The 19,196-nt window shown below is 44.6% G+C and overlaps 1 protein-coding gene across 1 annotated transcript; it reads right to left on the reverse strand.

The window, feature by feature from the left end:
• Positions 1–371: 371 nt before the first annotated feature.
• On the reverse strand, positions 372–2,875 carry LOC130387973 (solute carrier family 12 member 2-like). Its single transcript, XM_056597266.1, has 2 exons — positions 2,149–2,875; positions 372–530 (listed from the first exon to the last, which is right to left on the reverse strand). The coding sequence occupies exons 1-2, from the start codon at positions 2,602–2,604 to the stop codon at positions 372–374; spliced, it is 615 nt and encodes a 204-aa protein (XP_056453241.1). The 5' UTR covers positions 2,605–2,875.
• Between the last annotated feature and the right edge of the window lie 16,321 nt (positions 2,876–19,196).

The following is a 19,196-nucleotide window of genomic DNA, read 5'->3' on the forward strand; positions in this document are numbered from 1 at the left end:
GTGACCAGCGTTGCCATGCAGATGATAGCGATAGTCAGCCCTGCAACGCAATCACATCGTCACCAGATTGTGGGGATATGTCTGTGATGTCACAATGTGGGGGAGCCTAAACAGGCGGAGGTTGCGAATGACAACATACCGATGCCTGCTTGGCCAACGATCCAGGACATCCTGATGAACAGCATGACCCCCCAGATGTTGAGCATGCAGCGCACCTAAACACAGACAGGCTACTGATTTATGCACACAACCGCATGTCTATTGGTTGATCAAACAATCAGACAGATCTGTCAGCCATCCAAAACAGTCAATGGGATCAATGGGAACATTTGGGAATTATCAATGTAGCAGTCAACCGAACATTCTGTCAGTCAGTCAGTCAAACTATTGAAACAAGAGGCCTCAGTTACCAGGACACCTTTCACCCAACCAAACTTGATAGTTCCTCCTTTGGCCTGCTTGGCTGCCAAGGCTGCTGCCTCTGCTGCGGAGGGCTCCTCCCCATTGGCCAGACCGTCCTCAAAGGGCTCCTTTGGCCAATCACAGCACAGACAGGGATGATGTTAACGACACAAAGGGAGTCTCATCACAGGATATTGTTTCAGAATGGTGCCAGGCGATGGAAAATATGTAAATAGGTTCATGTCTAGCTCTATTAACTTTATTTTAGTTGGTTGATTTTTGCCAATTATTATTTTGCCCGCAAATCTGTGCTGAATCAATTGCATTGCATTATCTTATATATGAAGCATCAAGTATTATGACTAATGATTGTAACTATTGTATTATACCTCAACTTTCAATAATGCATAGCCTACATATATTTTTCCATTGCCGAAGACTCCTTTTGTGTACAGATTCTGTTTATCTTTTGTGACTATATTGTTTTTGATCAATGCTTTTTAATTGTTTAATAATGTATTTATTTTTTTTCTCCCGTAGGAGATTTCAAGGGGAGTATTTCCAATTATAATTAGCCTTCATCTTATCTCATCTAAACACAGATGGATGGAATTATCCTACTCCTAGTATGGGTGCACATTAAGATCCAACTTCCTAAAAACATGAAAAAAATCATATTAATTGAAGCCGACTCAACTTTTTAAAGGTTTTGTTCATGTCTCTATCCTGCAAAGTGGTCAGAACCCTTGCATATATAATTGCCGTGTACAACTCTATGCTTATTGTCAGAGAATTAATTAGTCCAATAATGGTGCTGCATATGTGGATGTGTTGCTCTCTAAAATAGGGATTCATTAATATATATTTTAAGCTACTATTAATGGCTGTGTGTCCGTCCCCCCCCCCCCCCCCCCCCCCCCCCCCCCCCCCCCCCCCCCCCCCCCCCCCCCCCCCCCCCCCCCCCCTCCTTCCTAAGTTGAGACACGCGCCCTCACTCCTCTTCATAGGAGCTGGAGGCCTCTTATTTTTTTTAAGAAAATGTTTCTGTGACTCTCTGTCAACGGTACCGGTAGACTGTCCGTGTCGGGGCACCGGGAAGCCCGGGTCACCCGGCAGAATAAGTGCATTGTGTGTCAACGCGCGTGTCAGGCCAGCCGCTGATGTCACATTGGGGGCCTGTCCTGTGCAGTGGGTGGAGCGGAATGTGTGTCGTACTAATAACCCGTGGCCGCTGCATTAATGACTACTGGAAGAGAAGGACTTGTAGGTCAATCCCAGTGTAACAATTTAAGTTTTAATCCGTAGGCTAATGTGAGACATGGAGGTCAGAGTGTGTGAGACAGGCCTTTCTCCCGTCTTTAATTCAAATTATAGACTCATCATATTAATCATTGTACTCTACCACTAATACTAGATTAGCAGTGAACCTACAAATGAATATACCGTCAACAATAGGAGCTATAAGAAAAATAACAATCGGTGAAATCGTAATGGTTTTGTGAAAACCGAATGGTCACATCCCTCTCATCAACATATTTAGATTAATATTAATTTAGTATGGGATGCAGAATATAGGTTTATAATCTGAAAGGGCCTAATGTTATCCTTAAATTCATATAATCGCAATGAGGTTCAAATGTTGTTTAAACATGCCTCAGAATGAGGCAGGGCTGTTTAATTAACTGAGTAAAGTACTCAAGTAGCCTACTTAGTAACTTAAGACCTGTTCAGTGCTCCGGCCATTACCTTGTCCAGCTCATCATGGAGTTCTGACAGCGATGGTCGGATCAGCTTCTCTCCCAACGCCGCAGCGGTATTTCGGTAGAAGTCGATGTTGGGTACGGCGTCGATGGTGTTGTGTCCAAACGTCCGCATGTAGTAGGTGTTGGACTGCGAGTCCGAAACGTGCGTGTGTCCCGTGCCTGTGGAGTGGAGGCTGACCGAGTCGCTCTTCACCGTGTCCCCGTTATGGGAGACGTCGGGTGGGAGTCCGATGTCCATAGCGCTCCCAAGGCCCTCTGGGTCCAGGAAGCCCACCACCACTCTGGACCGGCCCTTGAGGTCATCCGTCCCGGGAGCTGGTGACCGACCCCCTGTGGAGGCCTCGGCTCTCTCTGCCTCCATGACAACGTCCACCTGGAAGCGGCTCTTTGGGGAGCCGCTGGCCCGCAGAGCTGGTTTCTGACCCGGGGGTCCAGACATATCCAACGATGTTGATTAACTGCGTGCGAAACCGAACCACCAGAGTAGAAAACACTCTGAACCAGAGCTGTGACGCACGACTCACCGACGTCCCATCAGCACCCAACAGTGGGCCTACAATACACTGCCGCGTGGGGTGATAACAGCAGGGCTGTCAGGGGCCTGAAGGTGTTCTGTCTCCCTCTGGGTCTGAGTACGCAGCATGGCTTCTGCCAAGCTTCGGGGCGTAACGGACAGCAAGCCGTCCTCTCTTCTTTGTCCTCCCCTTACTCCTACTCCTCCTACTGCTCTGATGTCTCGAGATGGAGGAGAAATGGTGCGAAATGACAATCAGTCTTTTGAGACTGGGATGGGAGGCTGACCGCTGTGGTCCTGGACCGGGACCCCCAGAGAGACCACCAGAGAGAACAGTTGGAGGGGGGGGAGAGGATGGTTCCACGAAACATAACCCCATTCAGGTTTCTTCAATAAATGGACAAAGAAATACAAATGCATGTCAGTCATGTCCGCGCAAAATGTTTTTACCTATTCTATAATCATCTTCATATTTTTATAGTTTTACTGTTTGAAATGGTTGGCTATGTAGGTGTACTAGTTTAATAGTTGTAAAAGTTGTCATAGCTGTCATATCTGTTCCATTTTGCATTTGTTTTAATAGTTTACTAATGCTGAACGGTCACGTCAGAGGGAGAACCAGCCAACTAGTCCCTAACCTGAGCTATGAACTATTTTAAGATCACCTATAGAACTAACTGTAGCCTCCATGATTTGGAAGGCTCAAAACAATTCAGAATGGAACCCAAACTGCTGCTTAATAATATATATTACTATACTACTATGTCGGAACCCTGCTTTCATTCAAGATCTCCATAAACGCGTCGCGTTCTAAACACTCGTGAACGAGACAAACAAAGGCACTTGTCATCGTGGGCTCCGTGGCTGACAGAGGCATTCACACACACAAGGGCCATTGTGTGTGTGTGTGTGTGTGTGTGGTTGTGTAAGTGAATGTGTCTTTTTGCAAGCACAAGGGGTGTATAGAGCCTTGATTCCAATTTCTGAGTATGACAACCTCGACATCTGGCTCAAATATGGCTCAATTATACACATATATATGTAACGGGTATAAGAAATACTTTAATTTTTTATTGAAATTCCTGCTAAAATGTGTATATAGCCTGTATATTGAATTGTCCTGCAATGAGTTCCATTGCGCAATCTACTGTTACCTTTAAATCTATATATATGATCGCAAACCGGATGCTCTTTCAGTTTTCCAGCTCTCTGCTTGGGGTAAGCCGAGATTTGATGTCGCTCTGCAAAAGTATTATAAATTACACTTAAGCTAACGTGAGACTTACCATGTCATGTAACAGCAAATATCGAGATGTTATCTTGGTACATTTCCGTTTTATATTGGTTGTTGCTCACGTTAGTAGTATTATTATTTTGCACTGAAGTTATTGTTATTCCTCCCTGTAGATGTCGAATCCGGTGAAAGTGATAAATCATATATTGTGTGTGCGCATCTACCTCATTACAGCTACCACATAAAGAACCATCATCCAATCCAGCCTGTGTGTGGGTTCTTGGCGGGACGGGTACACAACAGTTACATTGGTGCCGTGACCCGAGACTTCTATCAAGCTCTTCGAACCGCTGACCGTCCTGCCTACCACATCGCTCCATGCAGCAGGTTCACAGTTTGCAGGGGTAGAGAGTATTGCAGTGAAGCTTATTACTGTACACTGGACAGTGTGTCACAGTGGCACAAATAATTGTATGTGGCATAGCAGTAACGTGTCATACAGATTGCTGATTTATTTTACCGTTTTGATTTATTTGCCATTATCCCATTGATGATTTCATATTGTGGTGGGCTGTACTGTTTTGTGTCAGATATTTATGAAACATGTCTTTTCAGAGTAATCAGTTTTTCCCACGGTTTGGCACACCCACTTATGTTGGCAGGGGCAGGGGTATGCTTACTCCTATCCCCTTTTCTGTTGATAGTTCTACCCGATGTCTTGGTTTGCCCCCATTAGAGGCAGTTTCTAATGCTAGCGTCCATGATGCAGCTGACCAGCACGCTAGCTCCCATGTGCCTCAAGTCACGTCTACACCAAATCCTATTATTGACAACTCTGAGTGTGTGACTGACCAGATGAGGACCGTCATTCAGGAGATAGGTTATCAATTAGCTGACAGCATCATGTCGCGTATTCAGCCACACATCGCAGTAGCTCCTGATTTAACTGTCACTCAGAATGTGACGAGCACACTGAGTCAGCCTAGCCGTGTGTCTGATGTATCTCAGGTTCAGGTTGTCACACAGAGGAAGGTTAAGGAACCACCATCATTTGTAGGAGATGGGTCAGATTCGATCAAGGTACATGAATGGGAAGATCTAATGAGAGCATTCATGAAAAAGAGTAATGTGAGAATCGAAGAGCAGGCTGAGGAAATCCTTGTGCATTTGAGGGGAAAAGCTAAAGAGGTTGTGAAGTTTGGCATTAGGAACAGTAACATTGATGTGCATGCTTATGGTCTCCTCAGAAAACACTTTAGCTGTACTAGTTACTCTGCTGTCCCTTTAGCTGACTTTTACTCGACTTTGCCTAACGACCAGGAAGACCCCTATGACTACTGGCTGAGACTAAACAGAGCAGCTGACCTCGCCATAGACTGTCTGAGAGAGCAGGGCAAGACTCTGGACAACCCTGAAATGGAGGTGACTCGCATGTTTATTAGAAACTGTCCCTGCAAAGACCTAGCCCTCACTTTCAGGCCCAAGACCATCGAGAAGTGGTCAGCATGTGAACTACTGGAAGTGCTGAACGAGTACCATGCCGAAATGAGCTGCAAAGCAACTCCCCCGGTACGTCCTGTGAAGAAGATGGACGTTGCAGTACACACAGCTGAGGTGAGCCATAACCTGGCCCCTGGCCACAGTGGTCACGTGCCATCTCAGGCCCAGAGCTTTCAGTATTTTCCCCTAGCGGAAGTGATGGCTATGTTGGAGAAGGTTCTGCTGCGTGGGACCTCTGACCAGTCACAAGTGAGGAGGCAAGCTCCACCCAGGCGTCCTGAGGACAGAGTTGACGGGTTCACTGACATGCCATGCATTATTTGCAAAGATGATGGTCACAGTGCTTTCTCTCATTGCCGGAGAGAGGCTCTTCTTCAAGTGTTATGCTCCAGGCCATTCGCGCCGTTACTGTCCAGCAGGGAGGGCCACCCCACAGCCTCAGGGAAACTGACCAATCTGTACACCAGGGAGGACTGTGCAGATCGGCTAATTGAACCTCACACCAGTTATGAGGAACCCGACATGCTGAGTATTGAATCCCTCTATGAGTCGCATAGCAGTTATATTGGCAGTACAGAAATATCATCCAAGAAACTGATCTTTCAGGGATCCCAGAGGATAGCAGAGACTGACAGCTTGTTCTACACACCTGTGCTTGTGAAGAATGGCCCCTTTCAAAGCGCTGTTGGACAGCGGGTCGATGGCCTGTGCAATAAGTGAATCTGCTGTTGAGTCCCTTCTGCAGCAATACCCTGACATGACAAGAGACACAGCTGATGATTATATCATTGTAGGCTGCGGAGGACACCGCGTTTCCCCCAGAGACATTTATGACCTTGATGTCACCGTTTACGGATGGAGGATGATCGTTCCAGTAATGGTCGTACCTGACCAGACAGAACAAATGATCCTTGGCAGAAATGCTATCAAGCATATTCTAACACAACTGAAGAGCACTGACGGCTACTGGAGGCTAGTTTCCTCACCCGACAATGGTCAGACTGATGACCACTGCCAATTCATGTCACTACTTTCCAACACAGAGAGATGGAGAGGTGAACGCATTCCAAATAAGGTGGAACAGTGAAAGTCAAGAGTTGCGTGACACTGAAACCACGGAGCGAGCACCTTGTCTGGAGCAAGTTACCTGAGTCGGCTGTGATGTCAGTAGGCAGTACTGTGGTCGTTGAACCGACCCAGTCTAAAGCCAGACCCAAACAAATCCTTGTTGGAAGAGCTATTACTCCACTTTGGGGAGATCGATGGGTGCCCGTTAAAGTTATTAATCCTACAGACAAAACTGTGGTGCTGAGAGGGAACGCCAAGATTGCAGATGTGTCCCCCTGTATAGCAATGGAGGACCTGCCTAAAGCAGAGGAGGTGAAGTGCAACATGCAGTGTGTGCAGAGCAAAGATGTGCATTCAAGGTCAGAAGAGGACATGGTGCGTGCACTGGAGGCTCTGGGACTGCAAGAAATTGATCTGAAGTCATGCGAAGTGTCACCGCAGTGGAAAGACAAGCTTGATCATTGAACAGTATGAGTCAATCTTCTCCAAGCACAAGATGGACTGCGGAGAGGCTAAAGAGTTTGTGCATCGCATCCACCTTGTCGACGACAAGCCGTTCCGTCTACCTTACAGACGCATACCACCAAGCCAGTATGAGAAACTGAGAACGACTCTGAATGAGATGGAAGAAAAAGGCATTATTCAGAAGTCGAGCAGTGAATACGCATCTGCACTCGTTCTCGTATGGAAGCGGAATGGAGACCTCAGAGTATGCACTGACTTCAGATGGCTCAACGCAAGAACTGTGAAGGATGCCTTCCCACTGTCGCATCAAGCAGATGCTCTAGCCGCACTTGGTGGAGATGCTCAATTCACCACGATGGACCTGACATCAGGCTTCTATAACGTCCCCTTGCACCCTGATGATAGGAATTATACAGCATTCTCATCGCCCTTTGGACTTCATGAATATAACCGTCTCCCTCAAGGCCTTTGCAACAGTCCGGCTACCTTCATTGGGATGATGATTTCCATATTCGGTGACGAGAATTTCACGAGCCTGTTATGTTACCTCGACGACCTGATGGTATTTGTGCCTACAGAGGAAGTCGCACTCAGACGCCTGGAGATGGTGTTCGCTCGCCTCAAAGAGCACAACCTTAAGCTTGCACCCAAGAAGTGCTTCTTCCTCAGAAGGACTGTGAAGTTTCTTGGGCACATCATCTGTGAAGATGGGGTTCAAACAGACCCTGAAAAAGTGAGAGCCATAAAAGATCTACGAATCATAGAAATCATGGAGTCCGATGGGAAAACCCTTGCCCTAGTAAAATCAGATCGTTTCTAGGCATGGTGATGTACTATCAGAGTTTCATCGAGGCATGTTCTGCAAACTAAGCCGCTGTTCAGGCTCACAGCTGAACCTTGTGCTCAGCGCAAGCGCAAGAAAGGTCGCAAACCTGTGAAGAAAGGTCCCGTGAAACTGACAACTGCTGACTGGTCCGACGCATGCCAGTATGCATTCGAGACACTGAAACACGACCTCATGGCAAGTGTCACCCGGATTTCAATGCCCCGTTCATTCTGGCTGTCGACGCACCCTGTGATGGGATTTGAGCTGTCCTGTCACAAATGCCGCCTGGTGGAAAAGTAGCCAGACCTGTCGCCTTTGCGAGTAGAACGCTTTCTCGCTCTCAGCTGAACTAGCCTGCACACCGCCTTGAATTTCTTGCCTTGAAATGGGCAGTATGTGACAAATTCAGCCACTGGTTGAAGGGCAGGCACTTCACCACATGGACTGACAATAACCCCTGGGCATATATTCTGACCAAACCCAAACTTGACGCGTGTGAACAGCGGTGGGTGGCGAAGCTCGCTGCTTACGACTTTGACATGAAGTACATTTCCGGCCCAAAGAACATCGTGGCCGACGCCTTGAGCCGTGAGCCATTTGTCCAGTCGTGCGTGGGTCATCGCCTTGTCACCGAGCCTTATGCCTCACTGTTGGACCTGGTCAACGATGTGACTGACGGAACCGTACAAGAGGTGTTCAGAGTGTCCAACAACTGTCAGGCTGTTGTGGACGACGGTGGTGAAGCATCGGACGAGCCAGTGCTAGGGGCAGTTACACCCGACACCAGAGGCTCATTAGCATCAGAGGAAATTGCTGCCATCCTCAATGCTCAGTCCACAGGCGGTGTGGGTCACATGATTGGGACGGATGCTGCCTTCAGTCTTCTGCAGAGGGAAGACCAGTCTGCTGCACTCCCTCAGAGCCAGCTCGTCGGTCAACAAGAGCAAGACGGCAAGATAAGCAGGGTCATGTACTTTGTACAGAGACACAAGAGACCTACCAAACGTGAGAGAGCTGTTGAGTCACGTAGCGTGATCAAGCTGCTAAAGCATTGGAGTAGACTAACCATACAGAATGGCATACTGTACTAAGATAAGGAAAGATCCCCAGGTGAACAAGAAGATCTTCCAGTTCATAGTACCTAACTCGTTGAAGCAGAAAGTCCTCCAAGGTCTCCATGACTCAGCAGGTCACCAAGGCCAGTTGTCTCTGATGAGGCAACGGTTCTTCTGGAGTGGCATGGAACGTGATGTTGTGAACTATGTTCAGTCCTGCCAGCACTGCATAGTAGGGAAGACACCTGAGCCACACAGCCGTGCGCCACTCAAGAACATTGTCACCTCTGAGCCTATGGAGTTGGTCTGCATAGGCTTTTGGACTGCTGAGCAAGGGAACAAATCTGTGGATGTGATGTTCTAGTTGTGACGGACCATTTCTCCAAGTTGGCACATGCCGTCCCGTTCAAGAACCAGACTGCCAAGCACGACGCTCGTCGTCTCTGGAATGACTTCTTTTTCATTTATGGCTTTCTTCGGCGTATCCATTCGGACCAGGGAGCCAATTTTGAAAGCAAGCTGATCAAGGAGCTTCTAGAGATGGCTTGGGTGCAGAAATCCCAAACGACTCCGTATCACCCCATGGGAAATGGTGTCACAGAGCGATTTAACAGGACCCTGGGGAATATGATTAGGTCTCTTCCCCTTCAGTCCAAAGCAAAGTGGCCACAAATGCTTCAGCAACTTACCTTCTGCTACAACTGCACGGTGCATGCGACGACAGGGTTTGCACCCACTTACCTAGTGTTTGGGAGAATCCCTCGTCTCCCTGTCAACGTCATGTTTCAGCATGCTCTCACCAGTGAGACTGTTGTCAGCCACTCAGACTTTGTGTCCCACCTGATGAAGGATCTGCGTGAAGCCAATCAGATGGTGCAGAGGAACAGTCTCAAGGAACAGACTCGCCATGCCAAGCTGTACAACCGCAAGGTCAAGGGATCACCCCTCGTCGTTGGAGACGCCAACAGTGTTGATCGCCAACAGAGGTGTGCCAGGAAAACGCAAGGTTGCAGACAAGTGAGAGTCGACCCCATCTGAAGTAATCTCAGTCAGACCGGAGATCAATGTCTGCAGAGTCAAGGATTGCCTGACGGGCAGAGAAAGAGTCGTTCACCAGAATCTACTACTCTCTGTCAGCTTCCTGCCCTGCGAGAGAGGCGTGGACAGCGGGTCTGAACACTCGGAATGTGACGCAGCTGCGCACGGTAGTGATGCATGTCCTGATGTGCCTGACGTGATGGAAGACAGTGATGTACGTACAGTAAGCTGGCTGATGCAGACAGGTGAAGAGGAAGTCCATTCAAAAAAGGAGGATGACTCGCTTGACCGGAGGTCTGACGTTGCCCAGTCTGACTCTCTCTCAGTCGCCGCTTCCAGTCAGGACAGTCAACAAATACCCTCAGAAGATGTTGACCATGCTGCTGTTGATGGTGCGGAAGGCCCACCACAGTGCTCTGAAGGCATAGTCCCTGACACAGATGTGATCCCTCCCGAGGCTGTTCGACCAGACGAGACCCCTTTGGACACTGACGCTGCTGACATTGTTCCTCCTGACAGTAACCCTCCAGACATTGACTCCACGGGCACTAACGCCCCTGAGACAGCCATTCCTGACACTGACTGTCCAGACAATGAAGCTCCAGGCCCTCTAGCTCAGGTGATTTGCACACAGCCTGGCTGTTATGGTCTCAGGGATCGTAGTTCCATGGAGCCTCCCCAACGCCTTATTTGTCAGATGAATGAGCAAGAAGAAGATGAGGATTCTGTGTATGTAACCGGTCTGGCTCTGCGTTGTGCGTTGTGAAATGGAGTAGGACACAGGGACTTGGTGTGTCACTTTGGCCGAACTGTAGCAAAAGTGGCGTATTTATTTCTGAATGAAATAAATGCACAAATAATGCAGCAGCATTAGTACACAGGACACTGCAGCACGTCAATCTCCTCACAGCATTAAAACAACAAGTCCCTGGCCAGAAGTGCCTTACAATACATATATTCAAATATATGAAGTCACAAAAGTTCACAATACAGACACACAAATTCAAATCCACCTGAAAACTATACACCACCAGCTAATTAATATTTTATATTAAAATAAAGTACAACATGGGAGCAACATTATCATACCTGAATGAAATAAATGCACAAATAATGCAGCAGAATTAGTACACAGGACACTGCAGCACGTCAATCTGAAATGGCGGGAAACGAACAATGAACAGGCTGCCGTCACTGTGTGTGTATCCTCAAGTGCTGCTAAACAGTGCGCTAGCTAAATAGTTCTCTAAAACACTCAAAACTCTTGCAAAACAAATACACAGGAAAACATGAACAACACCAACAAGCACAGAATCACACCATAACTCTATCTCACCGTTTACACTGGTTATTTTCTCATTAACAATTTTAGAACAGAAAGCTGCACAGAGCAGAGGAAAAACACTCACCTCCTCACAGCATTAAAACAACAAGTGAGGAATGGCGAGTGCAACGGAAGAAAATATGTCACGATCGAACTTCAAAATAAAATAACAAAAGCTCCCGACGATCTATTTACGAATATATCACGAAATAAAAGAATAAAAACATGAGGGAATTTTGGTGGAATGCATACATACATCTTATGTACCTGCTACATGTCCACAGTATCAGTAAAGATACGTGTTTCAGTTCTTTAGAGATGCACTTTCGGTTTGAATAACAGGGTTAAACATTTTTTTTCCAAAAAAGAGTCTAGATAGACTTGAAGCTACATGTACAATGTTTTTGCATTTCCTCTCTGAGTTGTAGCATGCACTCTGAGTCTGTAGTTTATATTAGGATTTTGATCGCCTCCTTTCTTCCCACACTCCCTTTTTTTGGGGAGTTTAAAAAACTGACATGCACTCTTTTTTTTCATTGTAATGCACAGTTTTATAGTTGTGTTTTTTATAGAAGTATTGCACTCCCATATTTAGCGGAATTTCAGTAGGTGTATGTAAACGGTATAAGAAATCTTTGCTTATTTTATTGAAATTCCGGCTAAAATGTGTATATAGCCTGTATATTGATTGTGCCTGCAATGATTTTCAATTGTGCCATCTACTGTTACCTTTAAATCTATATATGATCGCAAACCGGATGCTCTTCCAGTTTTCCAGCTCTCTGCTTGGGGTAAGCTGAGATTTGATGTCCCTCTGCAAAAGTATTATAATTACACTTAGGCCCAATCCCGTTTCTTTGCTCACTGTCTCAACCCTAACCCTCATTGCTACCCCTCATTGCTACCCCTCATTGCTACCCCTAACCAATACCCTACCAAATGGGACACCCTACCCTGTTACGCATCAGGCCCTCCCGGCCCCCTAGCAGATAACCAGAACCCCTGTAATGTTACAAGAGGACAGACTTGTCCTCGGGCAACGACAAAGACCCTTGTAAAGAGGTTAACCTGAAATGGTATTTATATTTGTCATTGGGCATGTTTAAATAAAGTATTAAAAAAATAATAAAAATTATACTATTTGTTCCCTCGTAATATACCTTTATTTTGAATGCCTTAGCTAATGTTAAAGGTGTTATTAGGGTGCACTCACACTAGGCATCCGGCCGGGCCGTATGGCCTTTTCACACCTAACCGTGCCTCAAATGGCCCCATTGTTCTTCTGGCCTGCACTCACACTAGGCCATCTGGCCATGGCCGTTGTCCGTCGGCAGATGTGGCCTGGCCACGGAAGGCTCTTGTACATACGTCATCACGTCGTAACACGTCATCACCAAGCGTCCACTGCAGGGACCATAATAAAGTCTGCCGCCAGTCAAGAGTTTTAACAAACAATGGACAACAATTGACAACAACACAGAGAACACACCAACAGTTGAACTGCTTGACGCGATGGTTACCGTTTATGGAAAGAAGGCTCCTCGCCTTATTATGTCCGTGGTTCGTCGCATTGACTATACGTTCATCCCACTCAGGTATGCGTAGCCTGCGTGTGCCGCGTGTCGGCTCATTAGCATCTGTACCGTGCGGCCCGTTGCCGTAGCAGGCACACCTCTCCCAAGTGGCCAAATTGGCCCGGCCTGGCCATGACTGGCCACACTCACACTGGCATATTTAGCATGGTAGGCCACGGCCACGGGCCAGATGGCCCTAGTGTGAGTGCACCCTTAGATAATAAATCGGTTAGGAACAAAACACTTTAGAAGGAAACACTTTAATTTAAATAGCACACTGAACCACAAATCTAAAAATACACACACATGCATTCTAAAAATACACACACACGCACACCTAAAAATACACACACACCACACATACACGCTCTCTCCAGCTTTTGAGAGAAGGGTGGAGATCACATCTTCTCAACCATTCCGCCAACTTTGCCTCGCTCTCCTCCATTGCCTCGCCTGCTCCCTGCATCCTCCTCTGGAAGGGTGGTCCTGGGTGGTGGAGGAGAGGTGCCTGGGGGGAGGAGCAGGAGGGAGAGGTTGGGGGGGGGGGGGACTGGTGCATTGGGACGCAACGAAGTCCTGAAGAAAACGAATAAGATGAATTAGGAATTATCTGCCAGACGGTTTGATATGGCCATATGTTATGTACAATAGATAATAGCTATGTACAACAATATATTTCTGCCAAAAAAAATACATTGATTAACCCATGTAATATTACTAATATAATATAAATATATTAGTATATGTAATATTACTTTAGATATTACTAATATAATATAATATATTAGTATCAATCTTATTTTGTAACCTGGAGTCACTAGAACATGGAAGAATCTGGATATCCTAGCACATGATATGCAGCCCGGTCTGCAGAGCCCGGTCATGGCGGGCTGCATACCCGGTCTATGGCCGGGCTGCCGGCCGAGAACCGGGTCGGGCGGCCCGCGAAAAGTCGCGCTTGCATCTCCGCGAAAGTCTGCCGCGGACTTTCGCGATCTCCGAAGTCCACGGCCGGGCTTTCGAAGCCCGCGCCGGTCTGCAAGATATAATTTAATAAAATAATTAACTAGTTATTACAGAGAAAAACACTTACATTTGGGTTTTTCCCAAGCCTGTCTCATCTTTTCCGCCATCCATCGTGTCTAGGATATTTTGATTTTCCGTTTTCCTCGCAAGGTTTGTGGGAGAAGGTCACAACTGAAGCGCTTTGAGGGTGCCCATCAATCTCAATTTTGAGATGTTAGCCCTCCCCTACCCCTTAAGCTACTACCTTTAAATGGTATTGGGACATGGCTCCACGCGCTGAACTCGCAACAGCGAGGGTTAGGGCTGAGATTTTGAGCGAAGCCAAGTAATGGGATTCAACCTTAAGCTAACGTGAGACTTACCATGTCATGTAACAGCAAATATCGAGATGTTATCTTGGTGCATATCCGTTTTATATTGGTTGTTGCTCACGTTAGTAGTAGTATTATTTTGCACTGAAGTTATTGTTATTCCTCCCTGTAGATGTCGAATCCGGTGAAAGTGATAAATCATATATTGTGTGTGCGCATCTACCTCATTGCAGGTAATAATTGTTGAACTATGTGTGTTAAATGTGCCATGAAGTTACGTTTCGTTCATTTTTGTCCGCCATGTTCAACACGGCGCCATGTGCCATGAAGTTACGTTTCGTTCATTTTGTCCGCCATGTTCAAACACGGCGCCATGTGGCCTGTTAAATTTGATAGTCACCACTAAGGGGTGCTGATGCATAGTTTAATTATATATTTAATGTTGCGTTTTGCATTTTTCTATTGTATCTTTTTCTATCTTACTTTCTATTTTATAAATTATCATAAAAGGAGATGTTTGTGAAAGAAATAAGTTAGAATATATTGTATTGTTATGTTAAAACCCTATACGCACATGTTAAAAAGTATTCTGTTAAAAATCATACAGTTTCCAGCTCTCTGCTTGGGATGTCGAATCCGTGGAAGTGATAAATCAATATTGTGTGTGCGCATCTACCTCATTGCAGCTAACACAGAAAGAACCATCATCCATCCAGCCTGTGTGTGGGTTCTTGGCGGGACGGTACACAACAGTTAACATATACATGTACTCATATATTGAACACATATTGACACCTGTCGTGGACACGATTAATATGAAGGTAGAGCCATTGATAATTACCAGACGTTGTTGCACTAGAGACTCTGGAGCCTTGAGATACTTTGTTTGTTGCCCTGGGTTTTGTTGTGTTTTTGGGTTAGTGCTTTGTCTACGCAGGTGAATCGGAAAGGACCCGGTCGACCATAACAAGTCAATAAGAGAAGCAGAGCGCTGCCCCTCCTGAAACAGGCCCAGTCCCGCCAGAGGCCTAGCTGTATCAGTTCAACGCTCACCGTTGATTTCATGTAGGTTACGCATCTAGGCTTCGACTTGGCTTCTCCCTGCAGCGGAAAATGTCCAAGTAGGTCTATCTGCAGCCGGAGCCACTTGCCAAAACACGCTCATTGCACTGCCAGACACGCCAACGGCCAAACACACCCACTGTCAAACAACGCCCATTTCTCGTTCTATGGTGGCCATCATGGGGGAAAACAACAGCGCCACAGCGCTCCATTCACTTTGCACAGAGCTCCATTCACTTTGCATAGAAATTGCAAACAAACTTATAAAAACTGAATGAAAACATGCCTTCCACAAATACACGTTACTGTGTGTAAAGCCACGACTCTTGTCCTGTCTATACTAGCTGTTTGTGTTAAAAATAATCCACCCATGACATCTTAAATATCCACTTTCTGTCTGTTTAGATGGGGGGATTAAAAAATCGAACTTGTTGAGGACCATGGAACTATGGTTTTAGACCTGCTGCAAACGGTACCGACCCCGACATCCCTTCCATGAATGGACCTGAGTCCCGGCCCATACCCAATACCTCTACTACACATATAGGGGTCTTCAAAGTTTTCCCTCACCGTTTGTCATGACAGGCTACTGATCCTGGTGCCTCTCTTCTTATCAACCGTTTCCCTTCGTAAGGGATCACAGCTTCTTCTTAGTAGGTTTTCAAACCGTTTTTTAACATTTGATAACTTTTATTGAGTGTGCAGCTTAACACACAACCAGCTTTAGGAATGTTTGTGAGTGGTTGTTGGGATCAACTGGATTCAGAACTCAGATGCAAAGAGCATCTCCTCTCCTTCTCCTTCGGGAAAGCACATAGCTCTGTTAAAAGCATGTTTTTCCAGTAACACTCTTTACGCTAGATACATGGCACTCAGTTTCTAAGCATTTGAAAATAGGTAGGGAAACTAGGTCCTTCTAAAATGGGTTTGCATTTGACAGAGAATTTATTCCAGGAAGATGGACATGACCTATGAGAGATGGTACATTTTGGCATATACGGCATGTGTACCATATCAAGGAAGGTGTAATGCTGAGTTTTCCAAGAAATGAAAGATAGATTTGGTGTAAGGATGCAGATCTGTTCCCAGGTTCTCTACAGATGAGGACTCACTATGAAAAAAAAAAAGAAGAAGGATGTGGAGATTCATCCCCTGATCAGATTCTTGTGGCGTCATACTGTAGAGAAATAACTAAGGCAATTTCCACAATTCTTTATACTTGTTTAATGGAATGCCAACAACACTCAACATTATATATAAAAGCCAAATGGGAGAAAGAGCTAGATGAGAAATCTCTACTGAGATTTGGTATGAATGTGGCAATGTCACCAACCACCACACAATCACATAAGTGGTAGAGAGTTTGCCTGGAAAAATCAGATCCGTTACTTTATCACTCCATTAATAACAATGTAAACAGTTATCAACTCCACAAGCATGCTGGAGACAATGTGGTGAGATGTCACCAATCATACACATATTTTTGGAGCTGCAAGAAAATAGAACCTTTTGGAAAGAGGTACATAAAGTTGTATGCCAGACCCTGGGATATCCAATTCCCTTTACATGTACAGTCCTATACCTCGGACATTTAGTAGAGTGTGTAGCTAGAGATGATCTATATCTGGTGAAAATTCTTCTTACAGCGAGCAGGAAGGACAATCACTAAAATTGGCTGAAAGCAGACATGCCACAATGTAAGCAATGGCTATCTATAATCGAGGAAATCCAGGGATGGAATGGTTAACGTATAACTGAAATTGAAAGAAGAGTTATGTGCTAGGAACTGGGTAAAATGGATACGAAATTAAACATACTGTATGAAGACATGTCTAGATAATAAAATAAATTATAAACATTATTATAGAATATCAAGAATTATATTATATATTAAAGGACTCATATAGCCATATGTGGCTCCTGTAAAGTCTCCTCCTGTTAAAAGGCCACCCTTGTATTTATTTTTATTTTTTTTCTCTTATTTCTTTTCTTTTCATTAATATAGTCCTGTTAACCTATTTTCCAATGTATGTCTGTACTTATTCTGTTACTGTATGTACAATATGTGTCTTACTTCCAATAAAGACCAAGTTTTAAAAAAAAGCAAAAAAAAAAGCATGTTTTTCTTACTTTTGTAAGCTTTGTAAAAATCTCATGCTTAAGACATTTCAGACTATTTCTATCTAGAAAAGAAATAAAAGTGAACCAGTGACAACAGAGAATCAGTACTTGGACCCTTATTATTGTATTGAAAAGCTCCCAATAAATCCAAAAATGGTGTGTCGTAAACCACAACTCGAACATTGTGATGATACATATTGGCTAAAGGTGAAGACAGCAGGTTGCACTAGAGACTTTACATGCAGTAGCATCATGTTCTCACCTCCAAATATTGGCATAAACCTTAGAATATAAAAAGCTCCATGCCAAAAGTATTTTAATTATTAAAGCCTATACCAATAAATGACTTAATGGTTGGTTAAATGAGAGATGTGTCATCTTTGAAGCTGAAGACATCTTTGTCCATGGTAACTCCACTTGCCCTAAATGGATACACAAATTCACATAAGTACAGCTCTGATGGTGGATATTGTCTTTGTACGCAATTAACTTTATACTAACCATCTCCTTAGAAGGCAAGCTGTAAGGCCTCTGATTGTAAGCATGGTCCTCGTCAGAGTCCAATGGCATCTGTAAACCAAACATCATTATTGCGCCATCATGTTTAATATGCAAAGGTTTACCACTTGAAAAAGCGATCCAGGTTCGATTCAGAATGACACAGTACCAAACTAAACCTACTGCAGGAGCCATAAAGATACATGAAGTACTTAGCATTGACCACTGTGCAGCTTGAAAGTGTCCTTTTTCGTTTCGTTTTCTGAAGACAGGTGGGACATTGTTTCGGAGGGTTGATTTTCCTTCCTCAGTAAAGTGGGCGAACTTCCTCCCATACCTGCAATTAAAACACCAGAGCATTACATTTATTACCAGGTCTTATCCCAAATTCCTCTTGATAATACATAAATAAATACATATTATGTTTGTAGCACCGCAGCATACCCTTCCAGCCCAAGGTTTTCCACCAGGAAAACACACCACCACCGTCTCAGGAAAGACATGTCATGCTAAATAAAGATGTTAGTCAAAATGCATTCATTTCCTTATAGTATATTTACGGATTCTGTGTTTCATAATAAAAAACAGCTAGTGTTGTGATAACCCCGCTTAGTGCATACCAGAGGTGGAAAGTAACGAATTACATTACTCGCATTACTGTAATTGAGTAGCTTTTTTGTGTACTTGTACTTTTCTAACTACTTTTTAAAATGTGTAATTTTACTTTTACTTAAGTACATTTTCTTTGGAGTAATGTACTTCGGTACATTTTACAGCACAAGCGTTACTGAGTAAAAAAAAATCTCACTGAAACAAAAAAAACGTGTTCTGGTAATGAATTATGGGATGTAAAAAACTGAACGTTGTGCCCCTGCGCGCCGGCAGCTCTAGAATTCTAGCCTAGAACCTAGTTCTTTTATAAAGAGTGTTGGCGCGTACGATCTGTCTCTCACTCAAACGATGAAGAGTAAGAGAACAGTAGAGGCAGAAAACACTGATTGTAAAAAAGTAACTTTTTACTTTTACTTAAAGTACATTTTAAATTATTTACTTTTTACTTTTACTTGAGTAGATTTTTTGAGCGGTAAATTTACTCGTACTTGAGTACAATTTCAACAGACTAACAGTACTTGTACTTGAGTAAAATATTTTAGTACTCTTTCCACCTCTGGTGCATACACTCTGAATACTCACTATTTTCTTTTCTGTTAGCAGTTTGAAAAATACAACATTTTACTACAAAGTTTGTTAATTCAACATTTTCTCGTATAAATCTGCATAGAGACTGCCTCTACAGACAGTAGAGGCAATCCTTCCGATTTTTTCAGATAGCCTATGGTGTTTATGTGCCTTATTACATAATAGCTCAGCATACTATACATAGTAGTTCGTATTAAGTGTCCCCGTTGTTAGGA

Source organism: Gadus chalcogrammus, chromosome 8 (assembly GCF_026213295.1).
Source record: "Gadus chalcogrammus isolate NIFS_2021 chromosome 8, NIFS_Gcha_1.0, whole genome shotgun sequence".
Classification (NCBI taxonomy): Eukaryota; Metazoa; Chordata; class Actinopteri; order Gadiformes; family Gadidae; genus Gadus; species Gadus chalcogrammus.

Excerpts from the sequence above, each read along its gene's own strand:
- LOC130387973 (XM_056597266.1), bottom strand. The coding sequence starts at position 2,604 with ATGTCTGGACCCCCGGGTCAGAAACCAGCTCTGCGGGCCAGCGGCTCC. Across the intron at positions 531-2,148 it reads TCCATGATGAGCTGGACAAG|GAGCCCTTTGAGGACGGTCT; the intron begins GTAATGGCCGGA and ends GATTGGCCAAAG.